This window comes from Dreissena polymorpha, chromosome 7 (assembly GCF_020536995.1).
Source record: "Dreissena polymorpha isolate Duluth1 chromosome 7, UMN_Dpol_1.0, whole genome shotgun sequence".
In the NCBI taxonomy this organism is placed as follows: Eukaryota; Metazoa; Mollusca; class Bivalvia; order Myida; family Dreissenidae; genus Dreissena; species Dreissena polymorpha.
Window position 1 is genome coordinate 15,179,116 of NC_068361.1, and position 27,811 is coordinate 15,206,926.

A 27,811-nucleotide genomic window follows, 5' to 3' on the forward strand; every position below is an offset into this window, starting at 1 on the left:
TTAACCGGACGCCGACGCCGACGCCAAGGTGATGACAATAGCTCATAATTTTTTTTCAAAAAATAGATGAGCTAAAAAGAACATGCATAAACGGTAGTTGTTTCCCTTGTTTGGACCATGCTAAATCCTTAAAATGTCTATTTCCAGTAACTGTGACCTTCACCTGTGACCTTGACCTTTGACCTAGCGACCTCAAAATCAATAGGGGTCATCTGCGAGTCATGATCAATGTACCTATGAAGTTTCATGATCCTAGTCCCAAGCGTTCTTGAGTTATCGTCTGACAACCACCTGGTGGACGGACCGACCGACAGACAGACAGACAGACCGACATACCGACATGAGCAAAGCAATATACCCCCTCTTCTTCAAAGGGGGGCATAAAAATACTATGATAACTACACAGAATGTTTACACATTTAATGTTTTAGAACATTTTTATTGTAAAAGAATATATTCTGTCACCATTGTTATTTGGTAAATTTGATGTTGATGTATCTCATTAACTGTGAATTCGAGAATTGGTATGCTTCTGTTTTTTAATTTTATTAGTATTCTGCTTTAACTATGTTGGGTCAGGCTCTTAATTTCTGTCAGCGGAATGAAATATCAGCAACTTCCTGTATCATGTACACTCAGTGACCCTGTGATAATCCTCCTTGCATCCTCCTAGAATCCTCCTCATATGATTATCCTCCTTGCATCCTCCTACTGTGATTATCCTCGTTGCATCCTCCTACTATAATTATCCTCCTTGCATCCTCCTGTGATTATCCTCCTTGCATTCTCATTCTGTGATTATACTCCTTGCATCCCCCTCCTGTGATTATCCTCCTTGCATTCTCATTCTGTGATTATACTCCTTGCATCCCCCTCCTGTGATTATCCTCCTTGCATCCTCCTCATGTGATTATCCTCTTCCTGTGATTTCCTCCTTGCATCCTCCGTTGATTATCCTCCTTGCATTTTAACACACAATACATGTATGATTACAATATGATGATTACAACAGACTTGCATTTACATAACAGCAGCCACAATTACCTTAGGCTGGTTGTAATGAAGTGCAAATCTGCTTTTTGATCACTTCCACATTCACTGAAATTCAATCTGAACACACACAGAAGTGTTGTTTTCAATGCCGAGTGTGGTACATCATTTTAACAAGCTCAGTATTATTAAAAGAAACATTGTAAATGTCTACTGTACAATGTTTTATACAAAATATACATGCTTTATGCCTTAGGCTATGGGGAACGGTTTCCCATTCAGCCACTGGACCCTTTTGTTGTTGTCAATATTTGAGCCTGATTCAATAACAAACAAGAACATATAAATAAATTGATTATGTTTCTACTATTACCATATGTTTGCTACATACATGTAACAAGCTATTACATGTACCTACTTAATGAAAAGGTTTGTTTATGTCTATAACTGATGTTCTAGTTAAGAGTAAGGGTGTCACGTTTACAGTTTTTCTAAACGTTTAAACGAAATGAAATAAACGAAACGTTACCGTTTAAACGGTATCCCTATGGCCGTTTTAAAATCATCACGCATCAGTGCCATCACTTCTTCAAACTGAAAGTAGTACTTATTTCCGGATATTATATTTAGTGCATATCCCATTCGCACATGATGTCATACTAAAACCAACTGTTCTCATAGTTGTCTAACCAATGGGTTACAATTTGTCTACTTACATGCCGTAATATTTTGACACGAATGTGAATTATTTACCAACATTTCTTAAACAAGAGTAAACCAGTTTTAAATTTTTAACACGATGTATATCAAAGATGCATACTTAAATTTTAGTAAAATGTTCCTATACGAAGATTGTTCGCCATATCTCGAGAAATGAATGGCGATGAATAAACGTCGTGAATATTTCCTCGGGCCGACGCGCGTTGAATGTTCAAGAGGATTCGGGGCATTCTCATGCAACAAAAGCCAGGAATTTCATGATGATGCGCGTTAAATATTCAAGAGGTCTAGTTCGTACATGGTGTATTGTTATGCTTACGGTATTGTGAATAAGGGCCATCTGGCGCACAGCAGACAAATAGTTTTTAATACGAGTCTTTTTCAGCAGCAAGGGCCCTCTCTACGCTTTGGGGGATTGGGGCCGGGGCCCTTAGAGGGGAAATTTTGCATCGTTTTTAGCGAAAATGGGAATTTTAGAAGATCTTTTCACCAACCATTGAGCACTTAAAATTGCGATATTTTAATATGATTTATATAAATAAACAACTTATCAAAGTTAGTAGCACCATACCAGCAGGCAACATAGGTATAACATTAATAAAAAAATGGAGGGGGGATCTATAGCTGAAATAGGGGAAAAAAGTATACTTTTTTCATGGGGGAAGCCGCCGATATTCTGCAGTAAAAAATGCCAAACGAGGGCCCTGGCAGCTGTTAAAAAGCTTTGAAACGTCACAACGTAATGAACTAAAACGAATTTTATTGATATAGACTGGCATTTAAAGGTTAACTGTTTTTGTAAAGGTTTTTGAGCAAACCACGAAACGCGGCCGTTCAAACGTTTAAACGTGACACCCTTAGTTAAGAGTAGTAATGTTTTGATTAAATAAATAAGTGGCGATAACAAAAAAGTAAACGATATATATGTTTCTTCTAACTCGTGTCATTTTTAATATGAATATATAAAGCATATTGAAGGCTGGTGACCTAAAATACAAATAAAGCATGTGTTTTTTCTTACTCTTGTCATTTTGCATGCGAATAAATGAAGTATATTGACTTTGGGGGTGAATTGTCCAAGGAAATCAAATTTTGGGGGTTAATTGTCTGACACCCCAATAATTTTCAATTAGTTTGTAATGTAATATGGTTTGTAATGAAGGATTTATTCCAATTTCACCACGGGGAATATCTCGATATATGTTTTATTAAAAAACAATTATGATGTGATTGTTATACTGATTTTGATTTGATACATTTATATTCGATCACAGCTTTTATATATTCGACATTTCAACTGACAATAAACAAAATTTCCAGGAAATGTCTATCCACTGGCAATATGCGGAATCCTTCGTCGACACGAACCTTTAGATGCTTGAGAACGAGGATCTCTGTGACGTCACATTCTCAGCAGGAAATGAGCAAGAAAAGATCAGATGTCACAGATTCATTATCGCAAGCCGTAGTCCAGTCTTCTATGCCATGTTTTGTGGTACTCTTGCTGAGTTAAACGATGTTATCTGCGTCCCAGATATGGAGCCAATAACACTTAAAATTTTAATACGGTAGGTATTATACTTAAAAAGGTTGTGATTGCGGGTTGAGGATTTTAAAGGGTTAGCTATTGAAAACAATCAGTTACATAAATAAAAAGAACAACACATGTGATATTTAGCCAAATATTTATCTGAGTTGTGATTAATCCGTTATATGAACGAAGGAATTACGATCACTTTCAATCAAAGGGAGACAATAATCAACTAGATATGTGCATTATGACGTATCTATGACTTTAGTCCGGCATAGAATTATATAATGGTCCAACCAAAAAGAAATAATTTACAATGCATGCGGACATCCATCTATTCCTAATTCCGAACATATGTTCGTAATTTCGAACCAAAGTGTTCCTAATTCCGAACATGATGACTTTTTAAAAATAACAATCCCGATGATTCCATTTTATTGACACAGTTTGAAAAATACCAACTTAGAAACAAGTTCTGTAATAAAAACGATTACATGTAAGTTCGATAAATGACAAGGTCGGTAAAAAAGGTAATATACAGCAATAGATCTGGAGGTTTCGGTAAATTTGATATTTTTAAAAACGTCAACATAACAAGGATATCAACACGCATTTTGATACTTTACAGTTATTCACGCCCTTTGTCCATACATATTCAACTATTTTACCTTTTTACCGAACTTTTCATTTACCAAACTCACTGTCAATTAGTGAAAATGCAAATAACACTGTAATCCATTACCACGGTAGGATTTTTGTTATTCATCCAAATTACACAAACAAACATTACATTTAAAAAGTAAATTGTGCGACTGCCGGATATAATTAAATCAACCAGTCTCTATTAAAACCAGGCAGCGTTAATGTCAGAAGTCGCGTTGATGTCATCCACAAGTGTGAGCATTTGATCGTCATCGTAAATGCATGTCGAAATCTTTCGATAAATACTAGGGATGGGAACGAATACTGGAAACGATATTTAAATATTCGTTTGCAATTATTCGAATATATTTGAATATTCGATTTTTAAACCTTATATTAAAATGTCCGAATTTATGACCGTCCGGAGCAAATTACTATTCCTTATTGCCACAAATGCCACTATAAATCGTATCTTATGTGCAGCTTTGAAAAACAGGATAGAGTTGTGGTTTTTTTTAAAGATCATCGATTATTATGCACTTTTTAAAACAAATACTGTTTAGTTTCATAAGTGGTAAGATATTTCAGGAAAACACATTACCGCCATTCTAATTATTTTCAATACTTATAATTGATCTGGATTACTTTACATCGATAATAGTTATGCTTTTGGTTTCGCTATTTTTTTCTGAAATATAAAACCATTTAAGAACGATTTAATTGGTTTAGATTTGAGAAACTAAATTCTGATTAGATAATCATTGATTTGATATATGGATAACGGAATTAATGTGATTTGCGACTCAATGCGTAAACAACATGACCAGAGAGATCCTTTTAAATCCCCATTAACACTCAAAATCAACGAATATTTTGTTAATTATTTCGTAAAGTAAAGTTAACCCATACAAAATCACTGTTCCTTATATGATAGCCATAATTTCAACGCTAGATGTGGTCTGGTAACAATGTATCTTGTTACATCTATGTTACCAGACCACATCTAGCTTTCACATTTTGGCTATTTTGTATTTAGTAAATACACAATGCTCGGGTCTAAGGCTATTTCTAGTTTCGCACAAAATGTTAAAATACTTCTTGAGGCATCCATGCTTGTTTTTGAACACCAAAGAAGATGGTTTTATATATTCTCGCGTAAAATATGCTTATGTTCACGTTCGACTTTGTAAAGTATTTCTTATTGAGCTTTCACAATATGGTACAGGCCTAAATGCACACATTTGGATTGTCCAGTGATTTCCTGTTTCATTAGTCCAGCTTAGAAACCCAGTGTACCTAGAAAAAGATATATAAGGCCAATCATTTACACTAACATACTCAGTCAATTTTGAAAAAGATTTTTAGTAAATAAAGAGGGAAAACCAGGTTATATGTTTTAGAGGCTTGACAAAGAGACATTCTTCCTCTTCTTGCAACCTCGGCAGTTTGATCCATCATACAGAGGTCGTATGACTCCCTCTTCTCTCCAACTTGACGACTCATTACTGCAAAAGAAAAACAAAATCAATTATTATAAGTCATCGGACATGCAACATAAAAGAGGATCTTTAAAATTTCACAAAATAAAGTCAATCGTTCGGTATTTTGATCAGTCCTTGAATGTGGTATGTAATTCCGAACACTCTCAGTTCCTTCTTTACACAACCCTACATCTTGATCATGAGGGTCACACATGATCAGAACATGTTTCTAGATTATTACCTTTAATAGAACGCTACTGAACCGAAATTATGTGTTTGATATTACAATTATGTGTTTGATATAACTTTAGCAAAAAAGTGTGAAAAATAAGCGATCAATTAATTTCACTTACCGGAATGCTGTGTATATCGGCTAATGTATTTTTCAGAAAAACTGGCTGCACCTTTACCTCAAAATTGCACCGAAAAGAAAGAAAAAGGAATAGATGTCAAAATAATTACGTTAGATTCCAGATATCTTTTACGGCACATGATTGGATAAGAAATTTATGTTGTGTTCGGAATCAGGAACATGGTCGGATTATGAAGCACCCGCTCTAATATGTGTTCATTTGAACCCTAGTTAACAGTGTATTTTTATATTGAAAATATATAGTTATTAAAATGAAAAGAAAAAGAGATTGCCAAGCAATATGGTCCCCTACCTGTGAAACTCCACCACTTTTAGTATGTTTATGCCCCCGAAGGAGGGCATATAGTGATCGGACCGTCTGTTCGTCCGTCTGTCCTTCCGTCACACTTTGCATTAAGGTTTCGCGTTTAGGTTTCGAAAAATGCTCAAAAGTTCTATGTCGCTTCAGATAGCAACTTGATATTTGGCATGCATGTGTATCTCATTGAGCTACACATTTTGAGTGGTTAAGGGTCAAGGTCATCCTTTAAGGTCAAAGGTCAAAGATATGGCTTCAAAGCGGCACAGAAGGGGGCATTATGTTTCTGACAAACACATCTCTTGTTTTCAGCTCATCTGAGCACAACGTGCTCATGGTGAGCTTTTGTGATCGCCTTTTATCCGTCGTCCTTCGTGCGTCGTCCGTCGTCAACATTTTGCCTTGTGAACACTCTAGAGGCCACATTTATTGTCTGATCTTCATGAAATTTGGTCAGAACATTTTTCCTATTGATACCTCGACTGAGTTCGAAACTGGGTCATGCTGGGTCAAAAACTAGGTCACTAGGTCAAAAAAAGAAAAACCTTGTGAACACTGTAGAAGTCACATTTGATGCCCAATCTTCATGTAAAAATGTTTGTCTAAATGATATGCTGGTTGAGTTCACAAATGGGTCCGGTCCGTTGAAAAACATGGCCGCCATGGGGCGGGGCAGTATTCCTTATATGGCTATAGAGAAACCTTGTGAACACTGTAGAAGTCACATTTTTTGCCCAGTCATCATGAAACTTGACCAAAACATTGGTTTCATTGAATTCTCGGTCGAGTTCGAAAATAGTCCAGATCGGTAAAAACATGGCCGCCAGGGGACGGGGCAGTTTTCCTTATATGGCTATTGTAAAACATTGTTAACACTCTAGAGGCCACATTTATTGTCCAATCATCATGAAATTTGGTCAGAAGATTGGTCTGTATGATATCGTGGATGAGTTCGAAAATTGTTACGTTTGCTTAAAAAAAAAGGCTGCTAAGAGGCGGGGCATTTTTCCTTTTTAGGCTATATATAGCTATAGTAAAACCTTGTTAACACTCTAGAAGCCACATTTATTGTACAATCTCCATGAAATTGGGTCAGAAGATTGGTCTCAGTGATATATGGATGAGTTCGAAAATAGTTACGTTTGCTTGAAAAACATGGTTGCCAAGGGGGGGGGCATTTTTCCTTATATGGCTTTATATGGCTATGGTAAAATCTTGTTAACACTCTAGAGGCCACATTTATTGTGCGATCTTCATGTAACTTGGTCAGACGATTCATCCCAATAATATCTTGGACGAGTTCAAAAATGATGCCGGTTGGTTGAAAAACATGGTCGCCAGGGGGCTTGGGCATTTGTCCTTATATGGCTATATTAAAACCTTGTTAACACTCTTGAGGCCACATTTTTTTCAGATCTTCATGAAACTTGGCCAGAAGATTTATTCTAATGATATCTTGGATGAGTTCTCAGTCTGTTGTATGCTGCTAAGAAGTATGATATTCCTGGACTAGATTCCAAATGCAGGTCTTTCCTGAAGGAAAACATCGACACCGAAAACGTTTGCACAATTCTCGACCAAGCCATATTGTTTGACGATGAAGATCTGAAATCCATATGTCTGGACTTTATTATGGACAAGTCCGAGGTCGTCTTGAAATCAGATGCGTTTGTCCAAATGACAAAATCTGGATTACAGGAAGTGCTTAAACTGGAGCTGTTTAACGCCAGCGAGTGCGAACTGTACACTGCATGCAAACGGTGGGCAACTCAGAGATGTAGAGACGCGGGCAAAGAGGAAAACTATGAAAATATAAGGCAGGCGTTGACAGATGAACTTGTTTACCTAATTCGATACCGACCATGACAATGGAAGAGTTCACGAATGTTGTGGCCTCTTAAAATTTTCTCACCAATATTGAACTACTAAGCGTGTATAAAAGTTTCGTAAACAAGGAAAGTTTCTCAAAATTCGTTTCCAAACCACGCACTTACTCTTAAAAAAACGTATTGTTTGTAAGGTGTGAAAATATCATTAGCACCTGGTTGTGTTATGGCGACAAGATGGCATCAGTTTTACAGTATCTAAAGACTGTGAACTGAGTGCAGTCGATATGGTTTTGCCATTTATAGAAGGTTCTGTGACTGGTGTTCTGGAGCTTTTTGAGCGTAATACAGTAAATTCAAACTCAGGATGTAGCATTGAATTACAATAAAGGTGTAAACCATTTCCTCGTTTATTTACATAAACGTCTTCCCCTTAAATCCACAAACGAATATTCAATACGACAAAGAATGACAGGTGCGGGTGTGTATTGTTGTGGTACAACCAAAAAGAAAATAACTATGCAAGATGTGACAATGACGATCACGGACTTAAAGGTTGGATTTAGTGATGACAGTACCAGCGTTTTAAAGGGCCAGTTTTATGGCTTCGAACTTATGATCAAAGGAAAGAAATGACATTGTATATGGATATCGCATTATATTAATGCAAATATGTATCATGTGTTTGGACCATGTTTAGCGTATTGTAGCGTATAATACACAGAAAATATGTTGTATTATATAAAACTAAATAATTATTGTTGTCAAAATTCTAGATTTATTCTTTGTACATGTGCAATGCTAAAATCCCCTACACCAAACCTAATCTGTGCTTGTTCTCGATGTGGCCTGGGTTATCGAAATATAGGGCTCTGGGATGCAAACTAATCATGAACTCTGGCATTTTATAGCAAAGTTGATAAACAACAGATCCGTGAATCGTTTGTTTTACACCCGATGTTCCCAGACATTTTAAGCAAAATCAACTGAGTGCCGTCGTTAGTTTCAAGCAGTATAGACGCTCGGAAAGGGCCCAAGGGGCTGACACTTGGATAAATTATTTATAAGGAACAGGGGTAAATATTACTTTAATTTAATAAGTTTTATTACACTATTTAGTAAATTTTTGCATTGAAACCCTGCTAGCTTCTGAGATATACAAGACAGTAACATTTATTAAGATATGGTGAATTAATGTTTAAGTAAATGTTTAAATAGTATTTGTATTTTTGTGTTAATATTGCAGTTATGCATGTGTACTTTTCATTTGTCTATGTGTTGATAGATTAGGTTATTAAATGCTGGCTGTATTAATATAATATGTACAAACCACGCAATAGCACTGTTAGGGATTATTTTGAATGAATAGATCCCAGTTTCCGGGTGGGTGCAGCAGACAGGCATCACCCAACGGGAAGTTTCGGGTGGGTGCGGCAGAGGCCATCACCCAACGACGGTTCGGCAGATAGCTGCCATAACTGGGAGAAGGAGACGGTTTCGGCAACAAGGGCCGACCGGGACGCGCCAGCAACCGGGCATTGGACGCCGCCAGAGGACCGAGGGTAAGGCGAGGGTCATCTGTGCCGCGGTAGGCTGGACATATTGGACGCCGCAAGAGGACCGAGGGTCAGGCGAGGGCCATCCGTGCCGCGGTGGGCCAGACATATTGGACGCCCCAAAAGGGTTGAGGACTTAGCGTGAGAGTTGTATGTTGACAGATGTGACATTTAGTCGGCCAGTGACTTAATGATTGTTTGTTTTTATTGTTTTTATTATTGGTACAAGTGTATCTGGTAGTGATTAGAATAAACGAATATGCATGCTACTAGCATTAGTGGTGTAGTAAAACGTAGCACATATTAAGACCTTTATTAAATGAAATATTTACAAATTTCATCTGTCTCCATTATCATTTCCATTATCAAGGCTCGAACCGCTTGTCACTCATAAATCACTCCATGACAATTGTCCATCCGCAATTTAACTTGAGTTCTATCATTACGCAATCATGTATCTATTCAAGTAATCTATTTGCTGTAGCAGTTTTGATCACCTGCTTATTATTATTTCCTCTATCGGTACTATGTGAACTGCTATGGTTCGTGTCTACGAAGGATTCCGATTGTTGCTAGTTGGTCGCTATTGCCTCACAAAATAGGTTAGCCTTATTTGTAAAGAGTTAGACACTCGCTCATACAAAATGACAAGAGTTAGGAGCATTGTCGTAAAGGATGTCGCAAAGTCGTTTGCAATGAACATCTGAGTCCAAAAATGACAAGAGTTAGAAAAAAATTGCTTTAATATTGTTTCACGTGAGTCCAAAAATGACAAGAGTTAGAAAAAATTGCTTTAATAGTGTTTCACGGTGCAAGCAGTAAATAAACCTAAATTTATTCACAAGAAAAATGACAAGAGTTAGATAGATACACGTGCTTTAACTGTGTTTTCGGTCACGAGCGGTCAATATACTTTATATATTTACACGCAAAATGACAAGAGTTAGAAAAAATCCAGTCGTTTTCATGGAACATCTGAGTCCAAAAATGACAAGAGTTAGATAAAATTGCTTTAATAGTGTTTCACGGTGCAAGCAGTCAACAAACCTAAATTTATTCACAAGAAAAATGAAAAGAGTTAGAAAGAAACACGTGCTTTAACTGTGTTTTCGGTCACGAGCGGTCAATATACTTTATATATTTACATGCAAAATGACAAGAGTTAGAAAAAACCTGTCTTTTGCATTGAACATCTGAGTCCAAAAATGACAAGAGTTGGAAAAAATTGCTTTAATAGTGTTTCACGGCGCAAGCAGTCAATAAACCTTAATTTATTCACAAGAAAAATGACAAGAGTTAGAAAGAAACACGTGCTTTAACTGTGTTTTCGGTCACGAGCGGTCAATATACTTTATATATTTACATGCAAAATGACAAGAGTTAGAAAAAAAACCTGTCGTTTGCATTGAACATATGAGTCCAAAATGACAAGAGTTAGAAAAAAATGCTTTAATAGTGTTTCACGGTGAAAGCAGTCAATAAACCATTATTTATCCACAAGGAAAATGATAAGAGTTAGAAAGAAACACGTGCTTTAACTGTGTTTAAGGTCACGAGCGGTCAGTATACTTTATATGTTTACATGCAAAATGACAAGAGTTAGAAAAATACCTGTTGTTTGCATTGAACATCTGAGTCCAAAAATGACAAGAGTTAGATAAAATTGCTTTAATAGTGTTTCACGTGAGTCCAAAAATGACAAGAGTTAGAAAAAATTGCTTTAATAGTGTTTCACGTGCAAGCAGTCAATAAACCTAAATTTATTCACAAGAAAAATGACAAGAGTTAGAAAGAAACACGTGCTTTAACTGTGTTTTAGGTCACGAGCGGTCAATATACTTTATATATTTACATGCAAAATGACAAGAGTTAGAAAAAGACCTGTCGTTTGCATTGAACATCTGAGTCCAAAAATGACAAGAATTAGAAAAAAAAGGTTTAAAAGTGTTTAACGGGGCAAGCAGTCAATAAACCTTAATTTATTCACAAGAAAAATGATAAGAGTTAGAAAGAAACACGTGCGTTTACTGTGTTTTCGGTCACGAGCGGTCAATATACTTTACATGTATATATTTACATGCAAAATGACAAGAGTTAGAAAAAACCTGTCGTTTGCATTGAACATCTGAGTCCAAAAATGACAAGAGTTAGAAAAATTGCTTTAATAGTGTTTCACGAGGCCAGCAGTCAATTTACTTCATTTTTTCAAATGCAAAATGACAAGAGCTAGAAAAACACAAACTTTAATTGCGTTTCACGAGGCCAGCAGTAAATATACGTCATTCATTCGAATGGAAAAAAATGACAAGAGTTAGAAGAAACATATCGTTTAATTGTGTTTCACGAGGCCAGCAGTCAATTTACTCAATTTATTCAGATGCAAAATGACAAGAGCTAGAAAAACACATGCTTTAATTGTGTATCACGAGGCCAGCAGTAAATATACTTCATTTATTCACCTGCACAATGACAAAAGATATTAAAAGCAATTCTTTAATTGTGTTTCACGGTGCCAGCAGTCAATTATACTTAATTTATTCATGTGCAAAATAACAAGAGTTTAGAAGAAACTTATCGTTTAATTGTGTTTTATGTCGCGAGCAGTAAATATACTTCATTTTTTTTTTGCAAAATGACAAGAGCTAGAAAAAGCGCTTGCCGGTACGCGGTGACCCCAGCTTTATTTGATTATGCTTGCATGTTGTTATGTATTGTGTAATTCTGTTTTTTGTATCGTGCAGTGCGGTTTTGGCCATTGATCACTTGCAATAAATAAAGGACCACATGCTAGTGTATAATGAGAGAGCAATACTGCAATAGTTTCAATGATATACAATATAATTGAAGGTCGCGGTGGTGTAATGGATTTGTTGTCCGCCTAGCGATCGGGAGTTCGTGGGTTCGATCCCTACTCGGGGAGCGTTCTCATTATCTCCTCGATAGATACCAAGTTATGATTCTTCCCAGGAAACGGACTCGAGAGTGTCTCAATAAGCCTTAGGATTTTGATGTAATCGAGCAAAAATAAATAGGCTTAAACTAGTACAAACATTAACTTATGTAATTGATATCATTTGACAAATGTATGAAGCCGTTTTACGATTGGAGTAATTAGTAAGCTTTAATTACGCCCTTGAGAGCATACTCAAGACGCAACAGTGATTCACTATAGCAAAATTATATGCATAATTTATTTCTAGAGCTTGAATTATACAAAAACAATACATAATACAAAAGGCTGTCACATACATGTAATGCTCGAGGAGTGGGCAAATGTATGAAGCCGTTTTACGATGGAAGTTATTAGTAAGCTTTAATTACGCCTTTGAGAGCAAAGTAAAAAATTTATGTTTCGGTCGTCCTAAAGGTAATGACGTTATGCATTTTCGGTCATATTATGTACCGTAGTGATGCTACACATACTGATACATGTAGTGGAATGTTGCAAAAATTTAATATGAAATTGTTCAAAATGATCTTACTTAAGTAAACTTAAACAAATTGCTTAATGCATTATTATTTATTCGGTTACAAATCATCCGATCATTATGTTTTACTACATTGCAATAAGTGAGCAAATACGTTTTTTAAAGTTTAAAAGACATACTCATAAATACATACTCAAGACACAACAGTGATTCACTATAGCAAAAATATATGCATAATTTATTTATAGAGCTTGAATTATAAAAAATTAATACATAATACAAAAGGCTGTCACATACAAGTAATGCTCGAGGAATGGGCTTTGTCACAGATATTGGCTATACAAGTTCAAAGTGGTTGGCATATGAAACATGTGTAAGGACTTTTTATCATCAAAATACAATAAAGCTACCTTTGCAATTCAGTAGAAACGAAAGTTTGTATAAATATTGCACAACACTTCATAGAAAAATAAGTCATGAAAAAATTTATTGAACTTACAACATTTGCTTACATGTACATGTATTTCTTGATTCTTAAGTTCCAATTCGGTATTAGCAACTTTATTTTCGTTTTAGTTCGCACATATTTTTAAACACTGCGTACCCACCTATTTTAATTGTATGTATACATGTATTTAACTCACGTTCATACAGTATCCTTTTATGTTTGATATATGTGGCATAAAAAATCATCGATCTGTGAACACACTCCTTTAAATGTCATTAACAAATTTCAGACCCTCACTGCAACAACTAACTAAATCTACCACAATTTTCTAAAAATAATCATGCACAGTTCTTAAATTAATTCGAAATTAACACAAGAAAAGGCCAATAACCATACAAAACACCATTAACAAACAGTAATAGAAAATACATATGCAGGACTGCGGGAGAAACAAACACAATTTCAGATTTGTATTGTATTGTATTGCCATGAAGAGGTAACACCTTCACACAGGCATCTTCTCCTAAATGCTAGTTCCTGTACAAAGAAAGAAGCAACAAGGGCTGTTTGTAAAACATGCATGCCCCCCCTATATGGGCTATAAGTTGTAGTAGCAGCCATTGTGTGAATACGTTTTATGTCACTGTGAACAAAGGTGGTGGTGGTGGTGGTGGTGGTGGTGGTGGTTGTGGTGGTGGTGTTGGTGGCGGTGGTGGTTGTCGTGGTGGTGACGGTGGTGGTGGTGGTGGTGGTGGTGGTGGTGGTGGTGGTGGTGGTGGTGGTGGTGGTGGTGGTGGTGGTGGTGGTGGTGGTGGTGGCAGCGGTGGTGGTGGTGGTTGTGGTGGTCGTGGTGGTGGTGGATACAATGCATTACAAAAATGCAGTTAGCCTTATATTTGGTAAAATTTAAATATATATTACAAGGGAGGCAAATGCTGTAACAAACAAGAGCACCGCCGTGCGGGTGCAGACTGCTCATCTATTTTATTTTTAAAGGTGAAGGGACTCTCATTTCTAATCACAAAGGAGGGAGGGGTGGAGTGAAGAGGGGTGTATAGTGTGGGGGTGTGGACATTTATTACATTATCTTCCAAAAATGCGAAAAAAATATAAAAAAAATTGTGGAGGGGGGGGGTATGGTGGGGGGGGGGGGGGTGGGGGGGATTCTTTGGTGTGATGGTTGGACGGTATTTCAAACATAAAATAATAAATATAAATATTTGTGTTTTTTAACCGTTTCAAAAAAAAAATTTGGGGGGGTGAGGTGGGGGGGATAGTGTGAGGGTGTGGTGGTAATTTGTGAGATGATCTTAAAAAAAAATGGGGGGTGAGGTGGGGGGGGGTATAGTGTGAGGGTGTGGTGGTAATTTGTGTGATGACCTTAAAAAAAAAAAATAGGGGGGGGATTCGGGGGGGAGGGGGGGGGAGGGGGGGGGGGAGGGGGGCACGGGGGATGGTTTGGGTGGAGTCCATTGTGGTATGTCAGGTAAGAGTAGTTTTGTCAAAGTATCAATCAAATCTAATCATAAATATAAAAGTTATGGAAATTTTAGCAAAATTTAATAATTTGACCTTGAGAGTCAAGGTCATTCAAAGGTGAAGGCAAAATTCAACTTGCCAGGTACAGTAACCTCATGATAGCATGAAAGTATTTGAAGTTTGAAAGCAATAGCCTTGATACTTAAGAAGTAAAGTGGATCGAAACACAAAATTTAACCAATATATTCAAAGTTACTAAGTCAAAAAAGGGCCATAATTCCATAAAAATGACATCCAGAGTTATGCAACTTGTCCTTTTACTGTACCCTTATGATAGTTTGCGAGTGTCCAAGTATGAAAGCAATATCTATGATAATTTAGGGGTAAAGTGGACCAAAACACAAAACTTAACCAAATTTTCAATTTTCTAAGTAAAAAGGGCCCATAATTCCGTCCAAATGCCAGTCAGAGTTACATAACTTTGCCTGCACAGTCTTCTTATGATAGTTAATAAGTGTTGCAAGTATGAAAGCAATAGCTTTGATACTGTAGGAATAAAGTGGACCTAAACACAAAACTTAACCAAATTTTCAATTTTCTAAGTATAAAAAGGGCACATAATTCTGTCAAAATGCCAGTCAGAGTTACATTACTTTGCCTGCACAGTCCCCTTATGATAGTTAGTAAGTGTTGCAAGTATGAAAGCAATAGCTTTGATACTTAAGGAATAAAATGGACCTAAACACGAAACTTAACCAAAATTTTCAATTTTCTAACTTTAAAAAGGGCACATAATTCTGTAAAAATGCACGCCAGAGTTATCTAACTTTGCGTGCCCAGTCCCCTCATGATAGTAAGTAAGTGTACCAAGTTTGAATGCAATAGCATTGATACTTTCTGAAAAAAGTGGACCTAAACGCAAAACTTAACAAAAAATTTCAATTTTCTAAGTATAAAAAGGGCACATAATTCAGTCAAAGTGCACGCCAGAGTTATCTAACTTTGCCTGCCCAGTCCCCTCATGATAGTTAGTAAGTGTACCAAGTTTGAATGCAATAGCATTGATACTTTCTGAGAAAAAAGGACCTAAACGCAAAACTTAACCGGACGCCGACGCCAAGGTGATGACAATAGCTCATAATTTTTTTTCAAAAAATAGATGAGCTAAAAAGAACATGCATAAACGGTAGTTGTTTCCCTTGTTTGGACCATGCTAAATCCTTAAAATGCCTATTTCCAGTAACTGTGACCTTCACCTGTGACCTTGACCTTTGACCTAGTGACCTCAAAATCAATAGGGGTCATCTGCGAGTCATGATCAATGTACCTATGAAGTTTCATGATCCTAGTCCCAAGCGTTCTTGAGTTATCGTCTGACAACCACCTGGTGGACGGACCGACCGACAGACAGACCGACATGAGCAAAGCAATATACCCCCTCTTCTTTAAAGGGGGGCATAAAAATACTATGATAACTACACAGAATGTTTACACATTTAATGTTTTAGAACATTTTTATTGTAAAAGAATATATTCTGTCACCATTGTTATTTGGTAAATTTGATGTTGATGTATCTCATTAACTGTGAATTCGAGAATTGGTATGCTTCTGTTTTTTAATTATCCCCACGCTTTTTGAAAAAAAGGTGGGGATATTGTGGTTATCTCCGCCGTCCGTCCGTCCGTCCGTCCGTCCGTCTGTCTGTCTGTCCGTCCGTCCTGGCCACTATCTCCTCCTACACTAAAAGCACTAGAACCTTGAAACTTACACACATGGTAGCTATGAGCATATGTGCGACCCTGCACTATTTGGAATTTTGATCTGACCCCTGGGTCAAAAGTTATAGCCGTTGGGGTGGGGCCGCGTCAGAAATTATCACTCATTTTTTTAGGTTATTTTACATTTACTTCTTTATTTCTACACCGATTCACTTCAAATTGATACTGGACTTCTCTTATGACAATACGGTCAATCTCAACCATGCATGGCCCCATTCCCAACCCTGGGGCGCCCCGCCCACATAGGCCACACCCACCAAAAATTTCCATTTACTATAATTTTTTCATTTCTACACGGATTCACTTCAAATTGATACTGAACTTCTGTTATGACATTAGGGTCAATCTCAACTATGCATGGCCCCAATCCCAACCCTGGGGCGCCCGCCCACATAGGTCACACCCACCAAAAAATTCCATTTACTATAATTTTTTCATTTCTACACGGATTCACTTCAAATTGATACTGAACTTCTCTTATGACATTAGGGTCAATCTCAACTATGCATGGCCCCATAACCAACCCTGGGGCCCCGCCCACATAGACCACACCCAAAATTGCCTTCACTATAATATCTTCATTTCTACACCGATTCACTTCAAATTGATATTGAACTTCTCTTATGACAATACAGTCAATCTCAACTATGCATGACCCCATTGCCAACCCTGGGGCGCCCCGCCCACATAGACCACACCCACCCAAAATTGCCTTTTACTATAATTTCTTCATTTCTACACCGATTCACTTCAAATTGATACTGAACCTCTCTTATGACAATACGGTCAATCTCAACTATGCATGGCCCCATTACCAACCCTGGGGCCCCGCCCACATAGACCACACCCGCCCAAAATTGCCTTTTACTATAATTTCTTCATTTCTACACCGATTCACTTCAAATTGATACTGAACTTCTCTTATGACAATACGGTCAATCTCAACTATGCATGGCACAATTACCAACCCTGGGGCGCCCTGCCCACATATGTCACACCCACCCAAAATTGCCTTTTACTATAACTTCTTCATTTCTACACCAATTCACTTCTAATTGATGATGAACTTCTCTTATGACAATACGGTCAATCTCAGCTATGCATGGCCCCATTACCAACCCTGGGGCACACCTAAGTCAAACATTCGGCGTGGGGATACGCGTCGGCCTCTGCCGCGCCATTTCTAGTTTTATTAGTATTCTGCTTTAACTATGTTGGGTCAGGCTCTTAATTTCTGTCAGCGGAATGAAATATCAGCATCTTCCTGTATCATGTACACTCAGTGACCCTGTGATAATCCTCCTTGCATCCTCCTAGAATCCTCCTCATATGATTATCCTCCTTGCATCCTCCTACTGTGATTATCCTCGTTGCATCCTCCTACTATAATTATCCTCCTTGCATCCTCCTGTGATTATCCTCCTTGCATTCTCATTCTGTGATTATACTCCTTGCATTCTCATTATGTGATTATACTCCTTGCATCCTCCTGTGATTATCCTCCTTGCATTCTCATTCTGTGATTATCCTCCTTGCATCCTCCTCATGTGATTATCCTCTTCCTGTGATTTCCTCCTTGCATCCTCCGGTGATTATCCTCCTTGCATTTTAACACACAATACATGTATGATTACAATATGATGATTACAACAGACTTGCATTTACATAACAGCAGCCACAATTACCTTAGGCTGGTTGTAATGAAGTGCAAATCTGCTTTTTGATCACTTCCACATTCACTGAAATTCAATCTGAACACACACAGAAGTGTTGTTTTCAATGCCGAGTGTGGTACATCATTTTAACAAGCTCAGTATTATTAAAAGAAACATTGTAAATGTCTACTGTACAATGTTTTATACAAAATATACATGCTTTATGCCTTAGGCTATGGGGAACGGTTTCCCATTCAGCCACTGGACCCTTTTGTTGTTGTCAATATTTGAGCCTGATTCAATAACAAACAAGAACATATAAATAAATTGATTATGTTTCTACTATTACCATATGTTTGCTACATAACAAGCTATTACATGTACCTACTTAATGAAAAGGTTTGTTTATGTCTATAACTGATGTTCTAGTTAAGAGTAAGGGTGTCACGTTTACAGTTTTTCTAAACGTTTAAACGAAATGAAATAAACGAAACGTTACCGTTTAAACGGTATCCCTATGGCCGTTTTAAAATCATCACGCATCAGTGCCATCACTTCTTCAAACTGAAAGTAGTACTTATTTCCGGATATTATATTTAGTGCATATCCCATTCGCACATGATGTCATACTAAAACCAACTGTTCTCATAGTTGTCTAACCAATGGGTTACAATTTGTCTACTTACATGCCGTAATATTTTGACACGAATGTGAATTATTTACCAACATTCCTTAAACAAGAGTAAACCAGGTTTAAATTTTTAACGTTCTAGTTATAACACGATGTATATCAAAGATGCATACTTAAATTTTAGTAAAATGTTCCTATACGAAGATTGTTCGCCATATCTCGAGAAATGAATGGCGATGAATAAACGTCGTGAATATTTCCTCGGGCCGACGCGCGTTGAATGTTCAAGAGGATTCGGGGCATTCTCATGCAACAAAAGCCAGGAATTTCATGATGATGCGCGTTAAATATTCAAGAGGTCTAGTTCGTACATGGTGTATTGTTATGCTTACGGTATTGTGAATAAGGGCCATCTGGCGCACAGCAGACAAATAGTTTTTAATACGAGTCTTTTTCGGCAGCAAGGGCCCTCTCTACGCTTTGGGGGATTGGGGCCGGGGCCCTTAGAGGGGAAATTTTGCATCGTTTTTAGCGAAAATGGGAATTTTAGAAGATCTTTACACCAACCATTGAGCACTTAAAATTGCGATATTTTAATATGATTTATATAAATAAACAACTTATCAAAGTTAGTAGCACCATACCAGCAGGCAACATAGGTATAACATTAATAAAAAAATGGAGGGGGGATCTATAGCTGAAATAGGGGAAAAAAGTATACTTTTTTCATGGGGGAAGCCGCCGATATTCTGCAGTAAAAAATGCCAAACGAGGGCCCTGGCAGCTGTTAAAAAGCTTTGAAACGTCACAACGTAATGAACTAAAACGAATTTTATTGATATAGACTGGCATTTAAAGGTAAACTGTTTTTGTAAAGGTTTTTGAGCAAACCACGAAACGCGGCCGTTCAAACGTTTGACCGTGACACCCTTAGTTAAGAGTAGTAATGTTTTGATTAAATTTATAAGTGGCGATAACAAAAAAAGTAAACGATATATATGTTTCTTCTAACTCGTGTCATTTTTAAAATGAATATATCAAGCATATTGAAGGCTGGTGACCTAAAATACAAATAAAGCATGTGTTTTTTCTTACTCTTGTCATTTTGCATGCGAATAAATGAAGTATATTGACTTTCCCTGGACCCAACCTGCCACCCCCATTTATCCCAGGGGTTCCAGATTGTTAAATGTACACATATTGGGAATGGTTTGACTTTTCAACAAGGAATATTGACGAAAATACACAGTTTGAAAAATATAAACACAAAGTATAAAACGCACTATGTGCCTATTGACAAAAGATTGAGGAACACTGGACAAGACTGTTTTCATTGAGAACACTCGAGTTGCCATGCCTGTTTATGATACCTATACGAGATTTTTTAACTGCATATTTTTGTCATTATTTGTTGTTGGAAAGTCAAACCAAACACAATAGGTGTACTTTTAACAATCTGGAAACCAAGGGGTAAGCTGGGGTGGGGGGTAGGGTCCTGGAGAAGGTTGGGTGGGGGAATTACTTATACTGCTGCTTTATCAGTGAATTATGCAATATTCTATCATAATATCCGCAGTATTTTGATAAATTATTAATATTAATAGGATTTCGGTATATCTACACACCGATTTAAACACACTTAACGCACATGGTTAAACAAATCCTAGTCATTTTTCACATTAATAATGTATTTTGACTGCTGGTGACCTACCGGTACTTCTTTTGCCAATGCCTTTGCTGCTGTAGCCAACAGCATACCTCGTATTTGTTTGTATTTCGTGGTCACGAAGGCTTTTTATGCATTCTTCAAGTGACCCAAAAAGCACGGTCATATCCTCGGCCATTTTGTAGTGGAACAGTTTTCGGTAACTCGCAAGACAGAGAACGATTTGTGGTACACACATAACTTTTGTCATCTACCGTTCTAACTCTTTACAAATAGGGTCTACGTAAATGGTTAGTCATACATAGATATCTCAAATCACAAAACTTAAATACAGCACAGAAAACAAGGCAGGTTTTATATTGGACTATACCTGAAAATGGTTTGTAAATTGTGTACATGTGCATGCATATACAGTGAGGTCGTCAGTTCCGAAAAGTCGCCAGTTCCGAAACAAATCGAAATTAATTTAACATTTACAAAAAAAACTTAACACTTTTAACTAAACAAATTATTCAGTCATGAACAATAACATTTGATGTTTTTTCCCTCAAAAACCGGAAGTAAACAAACAACTCTAAACAGTCACCATCAATGAAACGCTCACAGACGTTTTTTCGAATGGCGCGAATACTCTGTCTGCGGGCATGGTGTTGCGTGAAAAAGAAACGATTATTTTCCTTATCCATTGTCAAAGGTAAGTGATCGTGGTATCGATTTGAAGGATATTAATCACAGAATTAGAAAACAACTTCTTGTGTACATTTATAGTTGAACTGTTGATTAAAACACATGAAACAGACAAATCAACCGAATGTTCTGCTATAGATCTGTCAATTGAAACCACACCAAAAGCATAAATTAAAATGCATGGGTGATTTTTACTTGCCTACTATTGTTTATAAAATACAGTTTGTTTCGTGGTCATAATATTAGGTCATATGCCCAACTGTGTAATTTTGATCAAAATTTTATCTGAATTACTAGCATGAGCCTCTTTTTACTTTGACTTTTTAAGTTTTTTTATTTTTTTTATTTTGGTGCTCACTTGAAACTTTACCAATATATTTAGGGTTATCATGTAAGATTCTATGCAAATTCCAATAACTCTGACCAGTATTTTCGCCAAATGATGTCCCCTTTTGAAGTTGGAAAATTCTTTATTGACATGGAACCAAATAGTCAATGGAGAGCTCTTGTTTCACAACATGAATGTTATTTATTTATTGTTCATTGCCAATGGTACCAGAAAGTGCCATTTCTTTCAGGTCTGTACAGAACAACTCATTAAATGACCATTTCATGAGAAAACCGGGTATGGTGCATCTGCATCAATTACATTATGTTATCTAGGATCAGCCTGTGCAGTCCACACAGGCTTAATCCATTACCCTTTCTTTGTATTTTCTTTTTTAAGAATCTATTTTTTTTTTAACTGAAACATTCATCACATAACAGCCTGTGTGGACTGCAGTTGCACAGGCTAATCTGAGATAACAATATATGCACTGCACTGGGATTTCTCTTGAAAGGGCCCCTTTGTTTTTGTTTTCTTTATTTTTGTTTTCTTTATTGTTATTGTTATTACACGTTCTGTGATTTATACATACCAATCAGGTTATGTTGCTGATATTTAAAGAATGATAAATAAACGATTTTGACAGTTAAAGTTTGTTTTGAGACAACCCCTGTAATGAATATGCACTTGCTGTCACGTGATTCGCTATTGGAGAATATTAACCGGAAATGGAAAATTGTACGATCGAGGAAAACCATAAGCACACATTAATATTTAGAAACTCCATGTTACTCAAGGTGAGCACAGGATCGAGGTTGAAATTATCTGACAAAATCCTTTAATTCGAAATCTTTGTCGGTTGCTGTTTTAAAGCATACATTGATAATTTCGTTAGTGATTCGGAACTGACGACCTCACTGTACCAAACTCCGCCTAATATACAGTATTACAGTAGATTTTGTAAATCGATAGTAAAATGGTCATAGTATGACTCATACTTTATGGTTGTTACTGGTTGAGTCGTGGGTTCTGTTTGATTCGTGGGTATAGAAATCGCGTGATACAGTATGTTTTGTAAATCGAAAGTAAAATTGGTCATACTTTACTCATTTTCGTTTCAAACGTATTCTCATGTCGTTATTGCAAATGTCTAGTCTTATTTATAAGACGCGCAAAGAATTTAGAGACACTTTTTATATGGGCTAAATTCTTTGGAACGTCTTATCGAAAAACGTCAAAAATGTGTTGGAAACCAGAAAGTTTAAATTTTCATCGATTTGCGTAAAATTGCAAAATAACATTACCAACTCAAACAGTTTTAGTTTAGAAGTTCATTTTTACCTCAAATATCGTCGAATTGAAGTTGGAAAGGCATAAATTCTTCAGTTAAACTTCTGCTTAAATCGCAAACCAATCACTGACCTGTAGCCATGTCATGAAACTGATTTGAATATGAACCAATCAGAAGATGGCATTACGGTGTAACGTGTACGCGTTATTTTATTTAACATGAGCTTTTAACACCGACTTTTACCTAATAGATCAAGTATGCTAATCTTTTTCGATTTAATAAGCATATGTTCAAAACAGATATGGTGCAGTTTCTATGCACTGTTCTTAGTTTCAGCAAGTTTTTATGCATATCTTTTTCGCACCTCTGTCTGTGTTGTTTTATTTACTTACATCCTACGTTACATAGGAGGACGGTATACTGTACGATCTGTAGCAAACTTATTTGTGTACAGTATAAAAATAAAAGATGTAATTTATTTCAGAACTTTTTAATTGTCAATTTAGAAAAAAAACAATGCTAAATTAATCCAGAAAAGTATAACATCGGTTTACTGTGTAACGCTCTGCAACACAACAGACGAACGCAAACTGTATTTTACGCTGTTTATTCTCCCACTTTAAAACAGATGCTTTACATCGAGGTCGTGTTATCGATTTATATCTACACAGCGAGCGAATCGAGAGATATTGAAAAAATGAATAGTGGTTGGATTTAAATTGATCAGGCGTCCAAAATTCAAAGTGTCATTACATAATTTCTACGGAACATTATAGAGAAATGAATTATCTACACAGGTATGTAAATATTATTGCAATCCGTTGATATTAAATAAGTGTCTTATATCGGGGCTTGAATGTTGCGCAACAATATAGACAAAGAAGAAAAAATTCCCACCATTAATTTGGTCTTTCCCCCTTTGTACGCTCCAAATATTACCCATATAAAAAGTAGCTTAATATTTGAGAGCGTCAAAAATTTGGACTAGCGAATGTCATGAGGATATAAATCAGCAATAATCCGATTCGCATGTTAAACCAGTCAACCTCAAAGATTTAAATGAGTGTTCAAATCGAAAGTATAGTACGCTGATTATTCAATAAAAAACGCATAATCAAAGCACTAGCTGCAATGAAAGATCAGAGTTTCAGTTTTATCTTCTCAGTTACCTGCAACATTTTATTCAACTCTGTTGTGGGCTCATAAAATGGACACATGATGTTTACTTTATTGATTTAAGCATGCGCATGCTTTGAAGCGGGTCGATTTTTTTCTGATTTTCCTGCCTACTCCTCTTGTTCAGTATGCTCTTACTTTTCCATACTTTGTAATGACAGAGACCTTTATCCCTCTCTTTGAATTCGAAAAGTTTTATGAATTGGCACGATGATTAGATTAATGCAATCAAAAGTAATATAATATGTTTGGTTAGACATTGTATTATGTTCACATTATTTTGGCCAAGATATTCTCGTACAAAACAGTCCCAGGTATTCATAGAAAACGAGGAGTCTGCAATACAAATATCCGGGAATACTCGGGATTTCCCATACTAGAAAGTAAATTGTTAATAGTGTTGAATGTCCATGAACACTTAACATTGGTCGAAAACTCAGGGCGTGTTTTTCCGTAAAAACTCGGGGCAGGTAAACGGCTTCATTCCAGAAAAGTATATATTTTTCTCATATGGGACCTAAAAATTGCCAATAGAAGGTTTCAACCATTTTTTTTTCAACATTTAGTTCATCGCACATCCAGCTCTATCAGTTGAACCCTAGTAAATATAGTATTGAAAACACTTTAATTCTCAATGTTGATGTATCAAAAACAACAACAACACTAATTTCCAAATTTTAGTCAAAACACCTCTTTATTTTACAACCCAAAGGGACTCGTCCCCATTCCCAATATGGAGTATTAACACTAAAACTGCCGCAACACCTCTTAAACGTCAGCAAAAGAATCTCATCTTGTTAGAATTTATAATAAGCTCATGCTGTTTGCAACTTATTTGTATTTAACGTATATTTCTTTTGATGGTTCGGACTAAAACAATATATGAACAATTAATATATTTTAAATAAATCATACATTGTTCAAAACTAATAATATTGATTTCTTCATGATTTCAAGGTTGAAGGGAATTGCCAAGCAACTCCGCTATATCCGGAATTTGACTAATCCGACAAATATTCCACGTAGTGAAATAACACCGTGGCTTTATTACAAACTAATTTTCTATGATTGCGCACTTTAATAACAATATTTATTTGATGCTTTCCGTTGGTTTATCGAAATAAAACATAAATATAAAGTGCGTACAAATATTTATGTTTTATTTTTTATATATTCGATGTTTGATTGTCGTACTAATGTAGATTTTACACTTTTTATTTTGAGGCATCCAACTTTTTGTCAAAAAAGTTTTCAGTTAAATTAATCACTTAAATTGTTATTTTATGTAGCAAGCATAAATCGTGTACAAGTGCTATCTTGAAGAGATGTGATTGTTATACTGAGTGTGATTTTATACATTTATATTCAGTCAAGGCTTTTATATATTTGACATTTTAAATGACATTAAATAAACAAAATTATTTTTCAGGCAATGGCAATCCACTGGCAATATGCGGAATCCTTCGGTGACACGAACCTTAAGATGCTTGAGAACGAGGATCTCTGTGATGTCACATTCTCAGCTGGAAATGAGCAAGAACAGATCAGATGTCACAGATTCATTCTCGCCAGCCGTAGTCCAGTCTTCTATGCCATGTTCTGTGGTACCCTTGCTGAATCAAAAGATGTTATCTGCGTCCCAGATATTGAGCCAATTACACTTAAAATTTTAATACGGTTGGTATTATACTGAAAAAGGCTGTGATTGCAGGTTAAGGATTTTTAAGGGTTAGTTATTGAAAACATACAATTATAAAAATGAAAAGAAAAACATGCGTGATACATAGGGAAATTTTTATCTGAGTTGTGATTTACCCGTTTTATGAACTAAGGATGCTTTTGGAGAGACAACAACTAGCAACTAATGAATAAAAATATAAAAATGCAATTGATAGTATACTTGTAGTGCAATATGTGTTCATTTGAACCCTACTTGAATTACTTTGAAATTTGAAAACAGAATATCTGCGGATATTATTAACCAGGTTTTCCGAGTGAAAAAACCGCTTATTAGATTGGCGAATGTCGGCGGGCGGGCGATAGGAACAAGCTTGACCGGGCCATAACTATGTCATTAATCGTGAGATTTTAAAATCATTTGGCACATTTTTTCACCATCATTGGACGGTGTGTTGCGCGAAAGATTTGCGTCGATATCTCAAATGTTAAGGTCGCCACAACTAAAAATAGATTGGATTTGAAACAAGAGGGATAACTATGAACAATCAGTAACAATTCACATTTTGAGTTGTCTGCCTTTTTATCAGACTTTTTTTTCAAATTGAAATCAAGGTCGCCAAGAGTAAAATTAGATTGAATTTGACTCAAGGTGTGTAACAATGCACATTTTAAATTGCCTCCCTTTATGAGACTTTTTTTTCAAATTGAAAACCTGGTTTTGTGACAATTTTGTCCCTTGTAATGTCTTGTTATGCAACATGAACATGGTCTCTTCCAGGTATCTATACAGCGGCAAGGTCAAAATAAATGCTGAGACAGTTCTCAGTCTGTTGTACGCTGCTAAGAAGTACGATATTCCTGGACTGGATTCCAAATGCAAGTCTTTCCTGAATGAAAACGTCAATTGCGAAAACGTTTGCACAATTCTCGACCAGGCCATAGTGTTTGATGATGAAGATCTGAAAAGTAAAAGTTTGGACTTTATTATGGACAAGTCCGATAGCGTTTTGAAATCAGATGCGTTTCTTCGAATGTCAAAGTCTGGTTTACATGAAGTGCTTAAACTGGATCAGTTTAACGCAAGTGAATGCGAACTGTACACTGCATGCAAACGGTGGGCAACTCAGAGATGTAGAGACGCGGGCAAAGTGGAAAACTATGAAAATATAAGGCAGGCGTTGACAGATGAACTTGTTTACCTAATTCGATTCCCGACCATGACGTTTGAAGAGTTCACGAATGTTGTAGCCTCTGAAAATGTTCTCACTGATAGCGAACTACTAGGCGTGTATAGACTGATTGCAAACAAGGAAATGGTCTCAAAATATATTTCCAAACCCCGCACTTGTACGTCGAAAAACGTAATGTTTGTAAGCTGTGAAATGGACTTGTAATGGGTCACAAGATGGCATCAGTTTTACAGTGTCTGAAGACTGTGAACTGAGTGCAGTCGATATGTTTTTGCCAGTCTCTGAAGGTTCTGCGACTGGTGTACTGGAGCTGCTTGAGCATACCACAGTAATTCACACCCAGAATGTAACATTGAATTACAATGAATATGAGGTAAATTTGCTCGTTTATTTAGATAAACATCTTCCTCTTAAATCCACACACGAATATTCAATACGACAAAGAATGAAAGGAATGAACGTGTATGCTTGTGGTTCAACCAAAAAGAATATAACGATTGAAGATGTAACAATGACGATGACGGACTTAAAGTTTGGATCGAGTGATAACGGTACCAGCGTTTCACAGGGGCAGTTTTATGGCTTCGAACTTTTAATCAAAGGAAAGACATGATATTGTATATTAATTTCGCATTATATTTATGAAAATATTTATCATGTGTTGGGACCATGTATAGCGTATTGATTCATACATACACCGTATTAGTTTATATAATACAAAATAATTGCTGGTCTATCCATATTTTAACTTGAGTTCTATCATTACACATCCACTATGGTTCTTGTCTACGAAGGATTCCGATTGCTGCTTTTTGGTCGCCATTGCCGCACAAAATAAAAAACGTTGTATCGGTTGTGTAATCTATAAAAACACCGAAAGCAGTTGTGAGTTATAAATTTATTTATATATGGCTTGGTTTGGACCAATTTCGACGTAATGATAGCATGGCGATCAT

The 27,811-nt window shown here is 36.4% G+C and overlaps 1 protein-coding gene across 7 annotated transcripts in view; it reads left to right on the plus strand.

Moving 5' to 3' along the window:
* LOC127838791 (BTB/POZ domain-containing protein 6-like) overlaps positions 1-27,597 on the plus strand; it is a 41,464-nt gene extending 13,867 nt beyond the window's left edge. Inside the window, exons 1-3 of one of the 7 annotated variants that reach the window (XM_052366786.1) lie at positions 3,032-3,078; positions 25,463-25,662; positions 26,444-27,597. In XM_052366786.1, the coding sequence (XP_052222746.1) occupies positions 3,034-3,078; positions 25,463-25,662; positions 26,444-27,059 (861 nt within the window). In that variant the 5' untranslated portion in view covers positions 3,032-3,033 and the 3' untranslated portion in view covers positions 27,060-27,597. Of the gene's footprint in view, positions 1-3,031; positions 3,079-3,118; positions 3,279-20,743; positions 20,883-23,506; positions 23,607-25,414; positions 25,663-26,443 lie in introns of those variants that run through there. The other 6 variants (XM_052366782.1, XM_052366784.1, XM_052366781.1 and 3 more) reach the window with 6 other exon arrangements.
* The last annotated feature ends 214 nt before the right edge of the window (positions 27,598-27,811 follow it).